This window comes from Silene latifolia, chromosome 1 (assembly GCF_048544455.1).
Source record: "Silene latifolia isolate original U9 population chromosome 1, ASM4854445v1, whole genome shotgun sequence".
In the NCBI taxonomy this organism is placed as follows: domain Eukaryota; kingdom Viridiplantae; phylum Streptophyta; class Magnoliopsida; order Caryophyllales; family Caryophyllaceae; genus Silene; species Silene latifolia.
In genome coordinates this window covers 125,329,572-125,348,723 of record NC_133526.1, presented here as the reverse complement: position 1 = coordinate 125,348,723, position 19,152 = coordinate 125,329,572, and the positions used below count along the sequence as shown (strand labels likewise).

At 37.2% G+C, this 19,152-nt stretch overlaps 1 protein-coding gene and 1 non-coding gene across 2 annotated transcripts; one reads left to right on the top strand and one right to left on the bottom strand.

Moving 5' to 3' along the window:
- Nucleotides 1-5,262: 5,262 nt before the first annotated feature.
- Nucleotides 5,263-5,335, top strand: TRNAR-UCU (transfer RNA arginine (anticodon UCU)). The gene has a single exon. It is a non-coding gene; the product is annotated as a tRNA-Arg (tRNA).
- Nucleotides 5,336-5,461: 126 nt separating this feature from the next.
- Nucleotides 5,462-8,381, bottom strand: LOC141608863 (plant UBX domain-containing protein 10-like). The gene is made up of 4 exons (XM_074428213.1): nt 7,664-8,381; nt 6,693-6,866; nt 6,200-6,409; nt 5,462-5,893 (listed from the first exon to the last, which is right to left on the bottom strand). The coding sequence occupies exons 1-4, from the start codon at nt 8,264-8,266 to the stop codon at nt 5,666-5,668; spliced, it is 1,215 nt and encodes a 404-aa protein (XP_074284314.1). The 5' UTR covers nt 8,267-8,381; the 3' UTR covers nt 5,462-5,665.
- Nucleotides 8,382-19,152: the final 10,771 nt, after the last annotated feature.

Below are 19,152 nucleotides of genomic sequence, written 5' to 3'. Positions count from 1 at the left end.
TTAAACTACGTACTTTTCATGTCAAAAGTTTATCTTTTAAAAGTGCATAGTTTTACAATCCTCTTCTAGACAATTGAATGTATTTTTTTTAGATTCGATTGTATTTCATATTCAAATTTTGTAAGTTTAACATCTTACGCACCGTAGGCTTAACATCTTACAAACACGAAGTCTTAGCATCCTTCACAAATCGAGAGCTTCACATCTCTCACACACCGAAGGCTTAACATCCTTCACAAATCGAGAGCTTCACATCTCTCACACACCGAAGGCTTAACATCCTTCATTAGCACGATTAGGGTTAGTCGTAGGGGTTAGTTTTTTATTGTACGCTAGACCGGATTAGGAGCTCGTGATAAACAATTAATAAAAAGGGATGGACGTAGGCTTTTCAATTGGGCCGAACCACGTTAAAATATCATGTGTTATTTATCATTTTCGTACCGTTTGTTTTACATTGTTATCAAATCGCTTGCACAATCATTATATACTTCATACATTCGAACTTAACTCATAAGTCACGAATTAGAAGTACATTACTATATTCGAGAAATTGAAAAACGGTACATAATCTATTCCCCCCCCCCCCCTCTAGAGTATATTTGTTGGGTTGTTGAACTGTACATGGCTGCTGTTACTGGTATTGGTGGGGTCGACTGGTGGTGGCTCAGGCGTCGGGTCTTGCTGTGACCACCGTGTTGGTGGTGGCCCACGGTGGTGGCTGTGTTGGTGGCAATTTGCTGGTGTTAGAGGGAGTGTGCCGTGTGTGTGGTATTAGTGTTTTGTCGTGTGTTGGTGGTTGTGGGGTGCTGGTCGTAGACCACCATGGCTGGTGGTGGTGACCCACGGTGGCAGTGGCAAGGGGTGGTCTAGGTGGAGGTTGGCAGGGGATGTAGGGGTGTATCAAGGACTGTCTTGGCAGCTCAAGCACACAGTTTAAACCGTGTGTTTGCATGGATTGATTGAGCGGGATTTGAATAGTTTAAGACGGGTTTTTATTTAATTAATTAATTACGTATTTAATTTAATTAGATTAGTTAGTAATTATTTATTTAATTATGGTAATTAGGTGCCAACTTTATGGAGGAGCACATTTATATCCGGTTGCTTTATTGTTTAGGGGTATTGCTAAAAGGTAGGTTAATACTACTCGGTTTCAATATATTTGGATGGTCATATGAGTCATCATTGCATTGTAAGATGTTTGTCGTGCATTCATTGTGTTTGTCATGTTTATTGGAGGACGTGACGGGTTATGTTTGCTTGTTGTTGTTGAGGAGACGGAAGGCGGTTGGGAGACCGTCTTCCGCTTGAGTCGCCTATTAGAGCTTCCCACTTAAGAGGGATTTGCACATTAATGACTTGAGTACGGAGGGACTCGTGTGGTTGATATACGACGTCTGCAGGGGATCCGGTTGGCTTCCGAACCCGGTACGCCTGGGCGTGTCCCGGTACCTTTCTGTGAGGTGTGGTCTCGTGGGCGTGTCCCTGGCACCGGTGGTTATGGGTACGTTTGGGCGTGTCCCAGTACCGGTATAATGATCGTATAATAGTGTCTCATTCACATCATTGTCATGTTACATACACATGTATATATTGTGTAGTGTCTTACGTTATTTATTGAAACTCAAATGTTGTGTGTCTCTATAATTGTCACCTATTTTCGGGGTGGCTTGTGTCGATCCACATGATATTTCCGATCATATGTGGAGCAGGTTAAGTACAGGTTGTTTTGGTGTCACACGGGAGACGGGATGCACTTTGGACTTGCAGTCGAGTACTTGGATAGTTGATAGATACCATAGATAGTAGTCATGAGTTATATTCTTTTATTTATTCATTTATGGTTATGTAATTCACTAAACTTATCATTTATAATAAATGTTTCTTTATTGTATCTCCGATTTACCGCCTCAAAAAACCGAGATGGTAACATCTCCCAATTACCTCGACCAGGTAAGAAGGGGGTGTTACACGAGTACTGCTTGTACTCGACCGAGTGGTACCTGCTCGTCCACTATGAACTCCACTCGGTCCACTGTATGCTCAGTAGGTGTAGTCTAGGTTCTACTTAGTCTAGTGTGCAGTCATCCCCTAATCCCGAGTAACTTCTTGTTAAGCCAAAGGGTCTTCTCACGCATCCCAAGGTTGTTTATGGGTCCCAAAATATCCGGGTATTACAAAGCAGTTTTATGTATGCAAGACCAAACACCCTCTAAATATTGTGTTCACATTGTTAACTTGTCTGCCCAAGAAGGTATAGCAATATTGTTTTCGTTGTTAAACCCAATTCGAAAAGTAATTAAATGGATTAGAAATGGAATGAATTTTTGACTTGAATATATTAATTTGTCTAAAAATGTGGTTAAGGCCTAAGAAATGGTCATTAGATAGACCAACAAGATGGAGTTCAACTCATAAAATTCTATTTGATGCTATTAGATATAAAGATGTTATCACTCCTTTGTATAATGAACATGGGGGTCATAAAGAAGATGCCGACTTAATTGATGAATCTTTGTAGTTACTTGCCAAACATGTATGTGATTTGTTAAAAGTTTTTAAAGATACAACTAGACCTGACAAATAGATAAGGTCGTATCGTGTTCGTGTCAACTTTAAACGATCACCACTACCTCAACCCTAACCCGACCAAATTAAATAAACGCGTCATTTGTCTCAACCCTAACCCAACCCATTTAGTTATTCTATAATCCAACCCGACCTGTTTAATCCATTTATCTTTCAGCAGACCATTTTCAATCCATTTAACCATTTAACCAATAAGCCAATAAAATAAGCTAAGCTTTATAGCCCTATTATCCTAAAAATGATGAATGAAAATGCTTATTTTTAAGTTGTTTGGTTGGATTATTGATTAAACAAAATATGTTATAATAATTTCAAATAAATGGGTTATTCGTGTTGGGTTCGTGTCAAAAAAACTCAACCCTAACTCGACCCATTTAAGTTTCGTGTCGTGTCCGTGTCAACCCAATTACTTAAATGGGCCATCACGTCTTAACCCTAACTCACTAACTTCGTATCGAGTTCGTGTCGTGTCAATGATTGCCATCTCTAGATGCACAAATGTTTTTTTTCACAAGTTTATAACCCTATTGTTCATTGTGTTACTTTTTAACGTTGCTTCCATCGTTGATAAAATGAAATAATGTGAAAATGTAATTTGCTTAAGGCCGGTTATTATTAAAATGAAGAAAAAATGGTTAGATTATTTTATTCAATTTCTCTCAATTTGTTGTGTTGGTTTGATATTTGATCCATGTGTTAAGCCAAGTGGTTTAAAAGACATGTTCAATTTTTGTTACGAAAGTTTAGGTTTTACATATGATAACCCAACCCGATGTTAATTATGCTATAGGTATTGCGCATCAACTATATTTTCTTTAGGAAAACGAACTTGCGGGGGAATGCGGACCTAGTTCTAAGAAATTTAAAATGGCAATAAAACTATATTTGATCACCCAATAGTTTTAAAATTCTTTAAAAAATCAAAATCATCTACTTTTTCTTTGACATTATCTTTCACCGCTTATGCTATAACCGAATATTTAAACTTTGATTATTGTTCCGTAGGGGGCAACAATCCCAGATTCTAACATGGTGGAGAAATCACTCTTCCCAATTTCCCTTATTATCCAAAGTTGCTAGGGATGTACTAGTAGTACCCGCTTCTACCGTTGCGTTCGAGTTTACTTTTGGTGCAGGTAGAAGGGTTATTCTAAATGAAAAAAAGGTCAAGCTTAGATCCAAAACCCATCAAATTGTATGTGTGCAAAACAGCTTGGGATCAAGCGGAAAAAAGACGGCAAGGAGATAAGGATGATGATGAAGAAGAAGAAGAAGAAGAAGAAGAAGAAGAAGAAGAAGAAGAAGAAGAAGAAGAAGAAGAAGAAGAATTATGGACAACCGATGCTTCATCCGTTGTTGAAACTTCCGACGAACCCATGAAGATTGATCACCACCTAATACCGCCCATCCACCATATGGTAAGTAAGGTAAGTGAAGAATTACGCGGGCTTTTATTTTAATTCATATCTTACTTTACATTTTAAAAAATAAAAAAATAAAAAAATAAAATAAATCTCAACCATCCCCCTTATTTTACTATTAAGAGAATAAAAATTCTCTTAGTTTTCCCTCCAACAGACATATAGCTAAATAAGGTAATAAGTAAAACTTTCTTTCATGACATTAATATCTTTTCAATAAATATATTCTTATAATTAAACTCTAATATTTTAATTAAATTCATAACTATAATATTTCATTAAAATAAAATATAATAGGTATTAAACTACAAACTCTAATCTTTTAATTAAATTCATAATTATGATTTTTCATTAAAATAAAATAAACTTGATATTAAACTATAGACTATAAGTTGCTAAATTTTTCAGTAATGCAATAACTATTACTAGAGCTGGCAAGTCTGACCCGACCCGAACCCGAACAAACCCAACCCGACTGGACCCGAAAATATTGCGACCGGAAACGACCCGACCCGACCCGATGACGACCCGTAACCCAACACGACCCGATTATCAGTGACCCGAACCCGATATTGACCCGAACCGATGCTGACCCGATTAAATTGATGACCCGACAATTATTAAGCTTAATTTTGATCAAAATGAAAGTGATTTTGTGTTTAGATTGATATGTTTGACTTAGTAATGAAGTAATTAAATCAAATAATAGGTTAAAAGTTAAATTTAATGGTAAAAAATTATAGTAATGTGATTAAGTTACCGGACCCGATAATGACCCGACCCAAACCCGACCCGACCCGACCCGATACATCATTTGATCCGAAATGACCCGACCTGAAAGGGTATGCTGACCCGATATGATCGAACCTGATATGACCCGATATGATCGAACCTGATATGACCCGACCCAAACCCGACCCGACTGACCCGATTGCCACCTCTAAGTATTACTGTAGAAAATAATTTGACACATACTACTAGCTCTATGACAAAAAACAAATTCATTAAAAAAAACACAACTTAACTTAATTCTTTTTTATTAGTTATTCATTTTAATTTTTATTTTGTTTCATATCAAAAATATAAATAATAGACTAAAAAATTAGAATCTCTACCGCGCATGTATCCGCGGGATTTGCACTAGTTTTATAATTACTTACACTCTGGGTAGATAAGTATTTCAAATAGCAATCGTATGCCAAACGTAACTGCTTCAAAATCGTTTGCTTCCAACAGCATCAACAATTACGCGCTCGTGGCCTAATGGATAAGGCATTTGACTTCTAATCAAAGGATTGTGGGTTCGAATCCCACCGAGCGTGTTTATTTTTGCCTTCTGCCCTTTCTTTTATTAAGTGATCTACTTCTCTTATACTGTACTGAGTATTTTGGTATATTAACATATTAAAGCCCCTCTCCTACAAACATTCTCTAAAAATTAAAACATCTGATGTTAAAAATTTCATAAACTACCTCATTATCAAACTTATGTTACACATAATCGAGCAAGTATGAATACAGTTTCCTCAAACAACACACTTTTATCGGATATAATTCTGAACTCGATCTAAATTAGTGTTGGACAAATACATAAACTCGAGTAGTCGACTAACGTTAAACATTTCTACCTATAGAAGATTTAATTGAACTTTTTAAGAAAGATCCAAGAATAAGGTAGCTCTAGGATGAAATCCAGCATCCTTCAACGTGATTCCCATTAGATCAGCACCATAAACTTTTCTTGGGAAACTTGAAATCAGCCTGTAACTTCCAATTCCTGGCAAATTTAGTGAATCAATGTACTTGTAAATTGCCTGAATTTTGTCTGCTGTTGAGAAACTATGCTCTTTTCTTTCCCCATTTGGAAATCTTATGAGTATCTGCATAAACAAGTTCATAATTTACAAACACTCGAACAGACAAAAAATATATGTGTGGTTCCGTCTTAAAACCAACATCAAACAAAGACAAAACTTTAGTTGCCATAAGCATTATATGTTTTCGTTAGGTTGCTTTTAAGACAAGCTTCGACTAGATGATTTGATGTTGTCACGCTGACAATGACATGGGGCTAGTTTTAAAGTTTTGAGACGGGTTTTAAATGTAAAGCACAAAAATTGTCTCATCCAATAACTATTGGCAAGGAAAAATCCCTGAACGAATTAAGAAGACAGGATTAAGTATACCTGTGTGACTTGATTGTCTTTGGCTCTACTCGAACTACCATTGTGTTGATTTTTTTCTCTTTTGTTGGAATATGTTTCCGTGACTTGACTAGGCTTGGTTAGTATGGGATTGTTTGTTGGCGAATGACTAAACCCACTGCCTGATGCTGATGATGCTTTCTGAACTGTCTCTTCTTTAGCTGAATTTCTATGCCTCTCCATCTCCTTCTCCTTAAGTAAGAAAATTACAAGTAAACATTCCCATAAGAATTGGTTAAGACTGTTAATCCATTTTACGATGCAATTTTCATCATGGATTACGTGTAACCAAGCATTAACCCTTTTTTGGACATAATTCTCACCATGGGTCATTCGTTAGCAACGTCTTCATGTTTTTAACACATGGGCAAGACTGAGTATATATGACCCCTTTACGCACAAACTATTGAAACACCAGGCTAATGGTAATGTCGACTTGTTGTGGATATATTTAAGTGTGACAAAGAATGATAACCTGGTCCAGTTTGAGGGAAGCCAGATACGCTGCATTTTGATCTTCTATCAACTGACAATCTGCCCTCCTATCCTCTTCTTCTTTTGCTCTTGAACTTCCAAAGCCAACTCCTTGTTCCTCCAATGTCCTCTGTAATATTTCAACCAACTCTGCTGGAGAAACAGGGCCTTCAATCTTAACATTTTGCACCCATAACAGAACGGTATCAGTATGTTGTGTTCCTCAACTTTTTGATTGATCATAAGAGGTTCTTGACTAATAGTAAACTAAGTCTTCAAATTTTTATTTCATAATTCAATACTTTGATAATTACATGGCGCAAATAACCATCTAAGAGATCAGCAGTTTGAAACTATGATACTCAAACTGCGCTACGAGTGCTGGAGTGTCTAAAACAGGTACTTTTGTCATCTAGGAAGGAGTCTCGTCTTGACACGGGATTCTTAGCCAAAGTGCATTGTCGAAACAACATAGGTGTGAAGTCTGAAACCTATGCATTTCACTAGAGGCAGACCACATAGATGCTATGAGATTAGTCATTAGAGCATAGAGTAGATTTATACCAACTCCAATCCTAAATATATTCATTCACCTATAACAATAATAGCAATTAGCCAATTTCAATATTTTATTGTTCAGGACGAAAAAATGTGGTGGCATTTGTGTAGAAATTAGAATACCTCTCTATCTATTCTATTATGCAATCAAACATATTCGAGATAATCTTTTTAGGATGAAGGGAGTAAATCCTTTTATTTTTTGAGGAAATAACCATGAGACTGTAAAATATGATCAAGCCATAACATTGCATCAGGCTTTAACGAACACTGTAAAACTGAAGGCATTACGACCACTCTTTAGAAGCAGATGTTGCCATATCGGCCACATTTATGAAGGCCGACAATCAGACTGAAACTGGTATTAATAACCCATGAGAATAACTAGTTTTCTTCGAGTAGAGAAAACCAAACCTGTTGGAGAACAGAAATGTTATCAGCAGAAGCAGGAACAATGACAGCACAAAAAGGAAAACTAGCCGGCCTTAAACTCCTACTCATCTCCAAACCCTCCCCTCTATCACAAATTCCACCCCAACTCACAAAATTTGCATCAATGTACTGCACAACAATCTCTGAACAAAGAGTTTCCCTACAAAACTCGGCTGTGAAAGGATGATCAGGTGAATGCAAATACAAGAACACCAACTTTTTCTCATCTTGGGCTATCTTTAAACCCTGAATCAACCTACAAGCATAGAAGAATGGGTGCATTACTCCATAATTCTGTTCAAAGTTGTTCAAAAATGTCCATTCATCAATCATCATCGCATTATTTGGGTCGACTTGAGGAGGAAGCATTGGAAAATGGGTTGGTGGAAGAATCGGATGTGGATTTGGGGGAAATAATATTTGGTTTCTTCTATCATTTCTACCCATTAAATCAACCCCATGTCCCATTGCTCTTGAAAAACCTCCCAATATGCTTCTTGGAAGGTTTACCATTCTTCTGACTATCCCACTGAAATTGGGATAGTCCCTTCTTGATCTTGAGTTTTCTCTCATCATTGACGACATTTTTTGCCTGCAATTAACTGATGTAATGGAAGGAGAAAAATGCAAGAATGAGTTATGTGCTGCTTCAAAGTCCTTTACTTAAAGTCAACATTGGATTCTTTTCTTCAAAATTAGTTCCAGCAAACTAAAACTTTTATCTAGGGGACAATACAACAATAACATTACCCCACCGACTCCCGCAAATTAAATCAAAGGGTCAATAATCTGGTAAAATTATAAAGGTGTGCCTTATTTTTCTCCATACAAAATCTTCTCACAATTTTGGTGTCAACATTCAGAATGAGTTCTTAGAGCATCCACAAAGGTGAGGCTCTCCATATTTTCTCTTTCCTTTTCTTATTCGTCCACCTCATTTTTCACTAACTTTTTTCTTTACCCTTCCCATTTCATAATTACATCTATGCAACAATGAGGTTCCCCAATTAACACAAAAATTTGGGAACCTCCCCAAAAGTAACACAAATTGCCTTACTTTTTTTTTGGGGAGCTCCTCTAAAAACAGTGGAACCCCAAATGTTGGGGAGCTTTGTGCAACAATGAGGAGCCCCATATGAGGAGAGAGAGGACATATGGGGAAGCACCTCCCCACCTTTGCGGATGCTCTTAAGACAATATTTAACTAACACACATATTTTTTTTGTTGCTTTTCGAGAGTGTTGTGCGGAAGCGATACGGAGTAGATGCAAAAATAAAAGACACACAAGATTTATGTGGTTCACTATCAATGCGATAGCTACATCCACCAGGGCGAGGGAGAATAATTCACTATGTCGGGAGTATTACAGATTACAAAAGATAAGCACAGAGTTTTTCTAGATCTGCCTCTTAAAACTCTCAATGTGTTTGCCTCACAAAATAAACTAAACTATAGAAACAAAGGCTTAAGCAAAGACGTAACGTGAAACCCAAAGCCACACTAAAAATAGGAAACCAAAGATTCACCAAAGATTCCTTTGACCTTTCCAATTTCCATGATTAAGGAAAGTCACGTAAAAAGGAGCATGAAACTTAGTAACAACAATCACACGCGCGACTCGCTATTTGCTTGCTTCAATTTCGCTTCTTTATTCACGTACCATCTTAATTCTTTATTTCTTCCATAAGTTTATTTCCCACCGTAATCAAACTCCGACGTATCAATGCGACATACGAGTCACATTCTAACAATTCTCCACCTTGACTCGGACAGTCGCATTTAGCAAACGACTTCCAAATCACTCAACACCTATACAAGTCACTCACAAGTTGACTTATATCTGCCATGTTCTAGCAAATTGAGCTCTCACACTAGAACACCATAAACTCCACCTTGAGTCTATAACCGTCCAATATACTCCCCGGATCTGGTCGCGTCCAATAAGCCCTGGACTAGGCCTGCGTCCATTTAGCCCTGGACCGGGCCGCTCAAGGATGCTCCACCTTAAGCTCAGCACGCCGAAGGGTCAGGGACTTCTTTTGTTTTATGAACACTCTTGCTAAATTTAAAACAGTGTTTCTTACCAAACACACGCTGCTCATTAAACTCAAGGTTACTCACCTTGACACCATCAAGAAGATCCCTCTTGCACAATTGTTGTATCCCTCTATCACCCATACGACCAAGCCGCTTATGCCAAACCTTAGTCTTCTTCTTGTGATTTACGGATGCAAAACTTGCAAAATTAGTCAGTGTTTCACCTTGCAACACATACAAGGAATTTTGTTTGACACCTTTCAGCACCAAACTAGAACCCTTCACGACAGACAAAATCTCCCCTTTACTCTAGAACTCATAACCTAAATCACTTAATAAACCAAGTGATATAAGATTCTTCCCTAAAGTTGGAACATGTCTCACATTAGTCAAAGTACACTTCTGTGGACATGGGCCACGTCTCGGTCTGTGGATTTGGGCCACCTAACGGTCCGTAGTCACGGGCCACCTGCACGTCCAGCCAATCTGTGGACATGCAGCGGTCTTTTGAAAGCCACGCTCGGCGGCGTAAAAAGGCTTTCGACCGGATCGCTTTAGATCGGTCGGTTTCGTCTCGGTAAAGGTCTCGAAATGATTAGAGATGTTCGGAGTCGCCACCAAGCATTTCTGGGATGCTTGGAACCCATTGGAATCCACTTTATACCTAGGTCAACCAAGGCAAAAAGCGGTATTTGACATAGGTACTAAAGATAAGGAATCGTCCCCCTTTTAGCATTTTATGCCTAAAATGACTCTCGTACGCCCTGGATAAGGCCATCTACTATCCAAAGGTTCTGAGTAAGGGGTGAGGGTACGTATTGGGAAGCCCTTTAATCGGACACCCAATCCCGCCCGCGTTAGCGGCCTCTACTGATCGATCGTGGTTGTTTAAGTGCAAAAGTTGATAGAACGGTTAAAATGCATGAATGCGCATCCAAAAGTTTTAACATAACATGTGAGCTTTCTAAGTCGGTTTGTTAATCCAAATATCAAGCATAAGATGTCGAGTTGGATTTAGATTGATTTGCATGTGAAAACGGAAATTAAACATCCATTTACCAAATTCGGATTATGATGCTTAACACGATCCATTTATTTGAAAAAGTGTGTCAAATGACAAAGTGTAAAAACACGTGAACTTGTCAATCTGATCCGTCATGTATACGGGTTAACCGTAGTCGGGATCGTCCTAGACAAGTGCTAAAACAAGGCAGAACAGCGCCAAGCAGCCCCATAGGGGCGCGAGCCTATTGGCGATGGAAGGGGCTCTGCCCTGGTTTTGAAAGATGGAAACAGGCGGCCACTTGGGGCGCGAGCCATGAGCCGACCCAAGGGGGCGTCTCCTGGTTTTTGAAAAGGTTATTTAAAACCGTATTTGTGATTAAATAATTTGCAAATGTTGTTTGCATGACTCGAAATAATTACTATTGTGTTAGTAATATTCGTTGTCGGATTTGCATGTTTGAAAAGCATAGTTTATAAATAAAAATGTAAAATGTTTGATTTGAACTAATTATGTTAAGTTCAATTATTTGTAATTAGTCATGTTTGTCATCGTACTCGGATTAAACTGACATGGTATAAAGAACCAAGGATGATTATTAATTATGACTAATATATTTACAAATGTAAACAAATGAGAAAAATGGTAAATAAAATAAAAGGGTGTTAAAATACCCACTAAAATGTAATCAACCAATAATATCATCGGGTCACGGAATAAACCGTCATGGTATAAGGAACCAAGGATGATTTTTGTAATGGTCAAAATATGTTTATCATAAAAATGAATTAAAACGGTAAATAAAAGAAAAGAATTTCTTTTAAAATGTAATTAACCAATTAATATCACCGAGTCACGGATTAAACCGTCATGGTATTAAGAACCAAGGGTGATTATGATTAATGGTTAGAAAGTTCATCATAAAAATGATTTGAAACATTTGAAATGGTTAAAAACCGATTACAAATAAGAAATGAAATAAAGAGGAAAGACGAGAACAAACACGGATGAGTCTGACCTGGGCACCCCATTGAGGCGCGAGCCTGTGTGCACCATAAGGGGCTTCTGCCTCAGGCCAAAACTCAGTTTTGGCTCGTCTAACCCATGTTTTGGATCGTGTTATGCTTTGTTCATGCATGTAAACTCTTGAAAACAGTAAGGACATGAAATAAAGTGAGTTGTTTACACCCTCAAACTTACGTGTTTTGATGTTTGCGAAGTAGACGACTTTAGAGACGGTTTTCTCGTTGCGACTACTCACGATCAAAGAAGTTTAATAAAAAGGTGCTTTAGAAAAGGATTTTGTTTTGAAAATGATTTGAAAATATGTTAATTAAAACATGTTGATTAATGTTGAGTTGGTCGAATGGGTCGGTCGAATGCACGGCGACGGTACCAAACAATATGTGTAAGGCTTGTGTTTACGATCGGTAGGTTGTAAACACGTGTCGATTTTGTGACTTAGGAAGTCGAGTATAGAAGTTTAAGGGAGAGGTGAAGGGGCGGACGCTCGCGTGAGTTTTAGGGTGTGTGATGGTGGGTATTTATAGAGAAATGTGGGATGGTAGGTCGGTTGTGTTTGCTTAGAGACTAAGCAGACACCCCATTGAGGCGCGAGCCACCCCGTGACTCAATGGGGTGTACTGTCCCTTTCGCAAATTTGGATTTTGCATTTGTTCTAACCAATGTTTTGTTGGTTGTGATTTGTGGTCTTTGAGGTTTTCTTAGCCGTGTAAGCTTCCTCTTGGGTGATATTTGGGGTAGGTATTTTGTGTCTTTGACTCGGGTTTGACCCGTGTGAGTCGGGATTTGAATTTCGAGTCGGTTTTTGGCTCGGTGTCGGTTTAGACTCTAAATAGGGTCATTTTAATGGAAATGACATGATGAAGACATTCATGGCATTATTTTTGACATTCGATATTTGGGTTGACTCGGGTTGACTCAGGTTGACTCGAGTTGCGGGTTTCTGAGTCGGTTTTGGGCCCGAAGACGGTTTTCACTCTAATTAGGGTCATTTTAATGGAAATGACATGATGAAGACATTCATGGCATTATTTTTGACATTCAAGATTTGGGTTGACTCGGGTTGACTCAGGTTGACTCGAGTTGCGGGTTTCTGAGTCTGTTTTGGGTCCGAAGACGGTTTTAACTCTAAATAGTGTTATTTTAATGCAAATGAAGTTAGAAAACTTTTGAAATCATTTTTCATATTCGAGTAGTAAATTAAACCGTCTCATGTATAGCCAATCTACGCACGCATATCAAAAACACGTTATAGTCCGATCATCATCGGGTGGTTTTTGGAAGGTGCAGATACTGGGTATCTACAACTTCTTACCCTCAGTAGTCTTCACCTTGATTGACCCAATACCCACTACCTCACAAGTAGCATTGTTACCAACAACAACGCGACCCTCATTGAGAGACTCATAAGTATTAAACCAATGCTTGTGTGGACACATATGATAAGAACACCCCGAATCTAGAATCCAACGATCAATAGGACGAACAGAATCAACCACAAGTGCATAGTCCGCCTCAGAATCGTACTCCAAACTCTTACTTTGAACTACAGCTGCATTAGACTTAGCCTTCAACTTAGGAAAACTAGGTCTTTTATGCCCGAGTTCTTTACATAGATAACAGATAACAGAATTATCAGCATTATTGGTGTCTGGAATATTAACCTTAGCCTTTTTCTTCCGAACTCCACCCTTTTTAGTATTATCAACAACTAAACCTGCCTCTAATCCGTTTTTTAAGTCAACAGTTGCTTTTTGTCGCAACTCCCTAGTGCAAAGTGCTGACTTCACTTCCTCTAGGGTCAATGTTTCTTTACCAAGAACAAAAGAATCCACAAAATTCTCATACGACGCAGGTAAAGAAACCAGCAGAATTAAAGCAGCATCTTCATCCTCAATCTTAACATCTATATTACGCAGATCTAGTAATATAGTATTATATTTGTCTAGATGATCACGAAGTGACATACCTATCTGCATCTTGAAACAGAACAGACGTTGTTTCAACAACAACTTATTGGTGAGCGACTTTGTCATGTACAAACTCTCCAATTTCAGCCATAACCCCATTGCAGTCGACTCATCGGCTACATCAGTTAGGACATCGTCTGACAAACTCAACAAGATTGATGAATGAGCCCTCTCCTCCATTGTTAACAAGGCAAGATCTTCCGTCTCAGTCACCCTAGATTCAGCACCTGCAGCCGAAGCTTCAGTCTTCGTCACCTTCGTGGAGAAACCCGGCGTCAAGGGTTTCCAGATGCACCGCTCCTTTAGAAAAGCCCTCATATTTATCTGCCATAGTGCAAAACTATTCCTCCCATCGAACTTCTCAATCCTTATAGTGTCAGTTGCCATCTTCTCCTCCCTGGATCCAAAAACCTAAGCTCTGGTGCCAATTGTTGTGCGGAAGCGATACGGACTAGATGCAAAAATAAAAGACACACAAGATTTATGTGGTTCACTATCAATGCGATAGCTACACCCACTAGGGCGAGGGAGAATAATTCACTATGTCGGGAGAATTACAGATTACAAAAGATGAGCACAGAGTTTTTCTAGATCTAGCTCTTAAAACTCTCAATGTGTTTGCCTCACAAATTTCTCCTTAAAAAAATAACTAGGTTAGGATAGAGTTTATATATTAAGCTACCCTAACAAAGATTAATCTAATTAGGAAATAATATAATAAACAAACCAACTAAGGCCCTGTTTGGCCAAACTTTTTAAGTGCTTTTCTAATTGGAAAAGGAGAAGCCGGGCCAAACGGTATAATTTATACAAATGTGAAATTACTTTTCAAAAGTCAAAAACTCATTTTTGAGCCCAAAAAGTAGAAGTAGCAATTTTCTACTTCTCATTCTACTTTTCAAGGAAGCGCCAAAAACCCCAAATATTTTGCGCCAATTTTTTCTTTTTTTTGCCTCCCAGAAACCTTTACCCCCTTTATATGCTCTTATCGGTGTTCCATTTACTTTCTTCTGCACAATCAATTCTCTCTCTCTCACATACACCATTGACACAGTTGAAGTACCAGGTATCAATCATCAACTCCAACTATTTTTTATTGATGTAATCTTACTTCTCTGATCTTATACTCTCTCCGTCCCAATAACTTGTTTACCTTGTTAATCAAAATATCCGACAAAGATTACTAAAGGTAAACAAATGAATGAGACGGAGGGAATAACTCTCTATAATATTATTGAATCGATTGATCGCTTCTTATCATCCCCCACTTTCTGAAATTCTAATTTACTTGTGTCTTTGAATTAAGGTGATAATCTATCAGAAATCACATAAAAGTTGCAATTTTGTTTGACAGGTTTTTCAATTGATGACTGATTTTTTTCAATTTATATGAAAGTTCTATGACCTGGGTCTTTTTTCCCACGAAATATAGATGAACTCTTGTAAATAATTTTTGAAAGGTGTGAAAGATAACAATAATTAATTGATTAATTAGTTTAAAAGGAATACCTTTGCAAGTAGAGCTCGTAGGTAGTGATATTTATGAAGGAAATGTAGATTCATATACATTATAACATACTCTTATATGTCTAAATAATTTGTCATAAAATTAATTACGGATCTTATGCATGCAAACAATAAAATAAATAGAGGAGAAATCATGTCCTTACAAAATGGATTTCGGTTATTAGGGCACAAGAGAGATCACCTATCTCTTCTTCTTGTTTGAGCTATTCCAATGGAAGAACAAAGATCTAAGAGCAAGATCTCTCCCTATGCTTTATACCCAAGGCTCCTCTTAATTTAATTAATATTACAAAACTAGTATAATATTAATTAGGTAGAAAATTGAACCAAAAATATTTATAAACACTTAAGTATTTTCGGTTTTGATGAGAGAAGAAGAGAGGATTTTATTTCTCTAGAACTTGTATTTTGGATGATATGAATGAATGAAAAAAATCTAAAACATTTTAGAGTATTATTAGGTAAAATTATAAGAGGAAAACAATGATCATTTTTCTTCCCAAAAAACCGTGTAAGAGGGGCTTTAGGGTGAGCCAATGCATGGAGAAATTGTTCTTCACAAGGAACAATAGGCTTGCATGGCTAGGTGCTTTATAATCATTGTGTTTTCCACTAATTACAAACAACATATAATTAGCTCAATTATCTTCTAATTTTCGGCCCACTTAATAATATGGATTCCATATTATTTTTGTCAATTGTCAATATGTTACATATCATATGTCACATATATTTGTCATGTATTTTTAACATATTAAAAATCAACGTATTAATAAAAGTACGTCACATACAAAAATCGACTTAGTAATTTCATAATTACTTGTGCCAAAATATTTTACAATTTATAAATCACAACAGATTGTATTTATAACAATTCATTCAAATTTAATTGTTACATTAAACAATTTATTTCATCCGAGTAATTATACAATTTAATTACTCGGCATCGTATCTTATTTAATCACATTTCAATATGATACGTAAATTTTACCTCCAAAATCGTCCGTCAATTTTCTAGTAATTTAATTAACTCGTAACATTATACGATTAATTAAATAATCAATTAAGAGTATTGCCCTTTAGGTATGACCTAGGGGGTCAACTGATCACCACCGTCACACGACAGTAATGTCAAACTCTAGTCAGCCAATCATTACCGATATATGTTGACCAGTTGACAGTAACAAAATTACTTCCCAATTGTATTCATTTTAATGAGACTTAAACATGTGATCATCATGATCAACAGTCGTGATCGCATTATTGTCGGAGGACACATATTCCAACAATCTCCCACTTGTCCTCGACAAGTGTGCGTCACCAATTCTCTTGTCCTATTACTATCTCCCACTCAATGCAAGGTGTCTTTCAGGTCGTACTTGCAAGTGATCATATCGAGAGTGGTTTCCTCGATCCGGAGAATAAGCGATTGACCGGATTTATCCACTCGGATATCTTCCGAGCGTGGCCACGCATTTCCGATTCATTACTCCTCGAGTGGCCCCGAGATATTGTTATAACCCCGACTAGGGGTGGACAATTCCTATCGCACTCATTCCCTTCGACTAGCCACAACCATCATAACCCAAAATATGCCCATTTGACCCCATTTACGAAGGTCGTAGTAACACAAATCAAAGTTAATCGAAATCGTGCCATCTTAGGCGAATAGTCTTTAGTCAAAAGAATCGACTCATTTTGAATACTATAGTAGCTCTCGCCACGACCAGGCTATATAAATTTGCCAGAACTCTATAAGCGGTCATTAGGCCCGACAAAAAGTTCTTAACAGTCTGCCTATGTGATCGACTAGTCATCTCACATGACTGTATGGCATTTGAACTTGCCATCAATCGCCTCACACTCTAGTCACTTCGAGACGTCACCTCATATAAGTAACTATGGGCAAAACAATGTTAATCCATGTTCACTTTAACGGGGTTCAATTGTCTCTACAACCCGTTTGGATATAACAATGTACAAAGTGAGTTAATAATAACTCAAACGACAAATGTCGACATCACACTCGGGTAGTCAATATCATATTACAACCTTGTGATGTTTATCATAAGTGTAAACATTTATTGATTGCAATAGAAGTTTAACATCTCACGTGTCCATGTGTTCAAACTTCTTACACTTGCATTTTCCTTCATATTCATATTCTCTCTCATAGCATGAATCTTACCAAGTACACATCAAGGTTCCCAACCTTGGTTTCGGTTCTTTAACTTGAAAGAACTTTCTTATCGATCATCTCATAACGAACGAATTTGCGATGAATAATACAACTTGCACCGATCAAGTATTTCATCCACACACAATGCACTAGGTATATGTTTTGTAGAATCTTGTAACAATTGACAAGATTATTAGCTTAGTACTTCTCACAAGTCCTAGCTTAACTAGGAAAGATTATCTTTGAATAACTTCTTATTCTACCAACCATCTTTCCAAAACTTCTCATTTCTCTTTCTAGCTCGAAAGTTTTGGGATTCTCATAAATCCTCATATGTGCTCGGATCTTCTACAAAATGTGCAACCTCTTATCACATAATGGAACATTCCGACAAGCACTGAAATCGTTCATCGGATTCTACTTGAGAATTCATGACGTTTCTATTATGGCTTACCAACCAATCATCATGCTCTTATGCATATGATTCAAAATTGGACATGTACATGATTATTCTAATGGCGGAAACATTAGTTATTGATAATCATGAGATCAACCGTTCCCGTGTTCAATGAACTACCATGATGCTAATGGTAATTCCATTTTCATTCATACGAATAACCTACGCGTATGTTGATGTGATGTGTATCTCTTAATACTAATCCAGCATCCCATGATGTAATTGGATTCATCATTGTCCATTTTCATCCGGAATTGAAAACTCGAAAGCTTCTTTATGAAAGAAGGTATTAGCTCGTCATTCTTTAATGAGTAATAAGTTTTATACATTCAAGGATGATAGCTCCCACTAAATTCCACGTCTTCACATGAGAATTTCCTGACTCCCACTCAATTCCACATATTTCGAAATTGACTTCTCAATCGCAATTTGTCAAAGATATAAATATAAATCGCTTTGCCAAGTTACTAGGATAAAACCATATATGTTCCCATCATATCCTTTCAAAAGGCCTATTTTGAAGTGGTCTCATCTCAACCTTACGGAAAGAGATTTTTAAATCTCTAACACACTCATGTCATAATGATGTGTAGTAATGTCATTATTCAAATATAAACAATATCTAGAATACGTCCTTCGGAATACTCTTTCGGAAGGAGGATTAACCATTTCCTAGCGAGGTTAAGCAATGACATTTGCGTGGTTAAAACGTTGGCTATTGAAGATATCGGAATATCAATCTTTGCAATCATAACTAGTATGTTACTTTGATTCATTTAGGCTCTTAAGTAAAACTCATGATTGAAACTATCGGTCAAATGATTCATAACCTTAGTCAAAAGCTCGTTAAGACTTTACATTAGTCATTTTTCTTCCAAAACTTCTTTTGGTCTCCTCGTGTAGTTATCTTGAGAATAAACTCTTATGATTACTCCACTTAGTCTCTTAAGTCATTTAGAACTAACTTGAGACTATAGATCTCATCTATTTGGTATACTATATAAATAGGTATACCTTCATTCAAATCATTCTCTCTTGCGTAGATCTACATTTACACAAGTACACAATTATATCTTGCCTTGTGTGTTGTGTCCTCATTTTTCTCCCACTCTATCTTTAGAATGAATACACTAAGCATTCAAAGATAGCATATGAGACACAAATTAATGATGTTGAAGTATAAGGAGAACTATCTCATAGATAGACTAATAGTTATTGATTTCATATGAGTTCTTGGTGATTGACATTCCTTTAAGAGAGTTCATAGACTCAAA

What these genes read in the sequence shown, in the direction of transcription:
- LOC141608863 (XM_074428213.1), bottom strand. Translation starts at nt 8,266, where the DNA reads ATGTCGTCAATGATGAGAGAAAACTCAAGATCAAGAAGGGACTATCCC. An exon ending in ACATTTCTGTTCTCCAACAG is followed by an intron (nt 6,867 to 7,663) that starts GTTTGGTTTTCT and finishes CAAAATGTTAAG; the next exon opens with ATTGAAGGCCCTGTTTCTCC. An exon ending in AAGACAATCAAGTCACACAG is followed by an intron (nt 5,894 to 6,199) that starts GTATACTTAATC and finishes TTGTTTATGCAG; the next exon opens with ATACTCATAAGATTTCCAAA.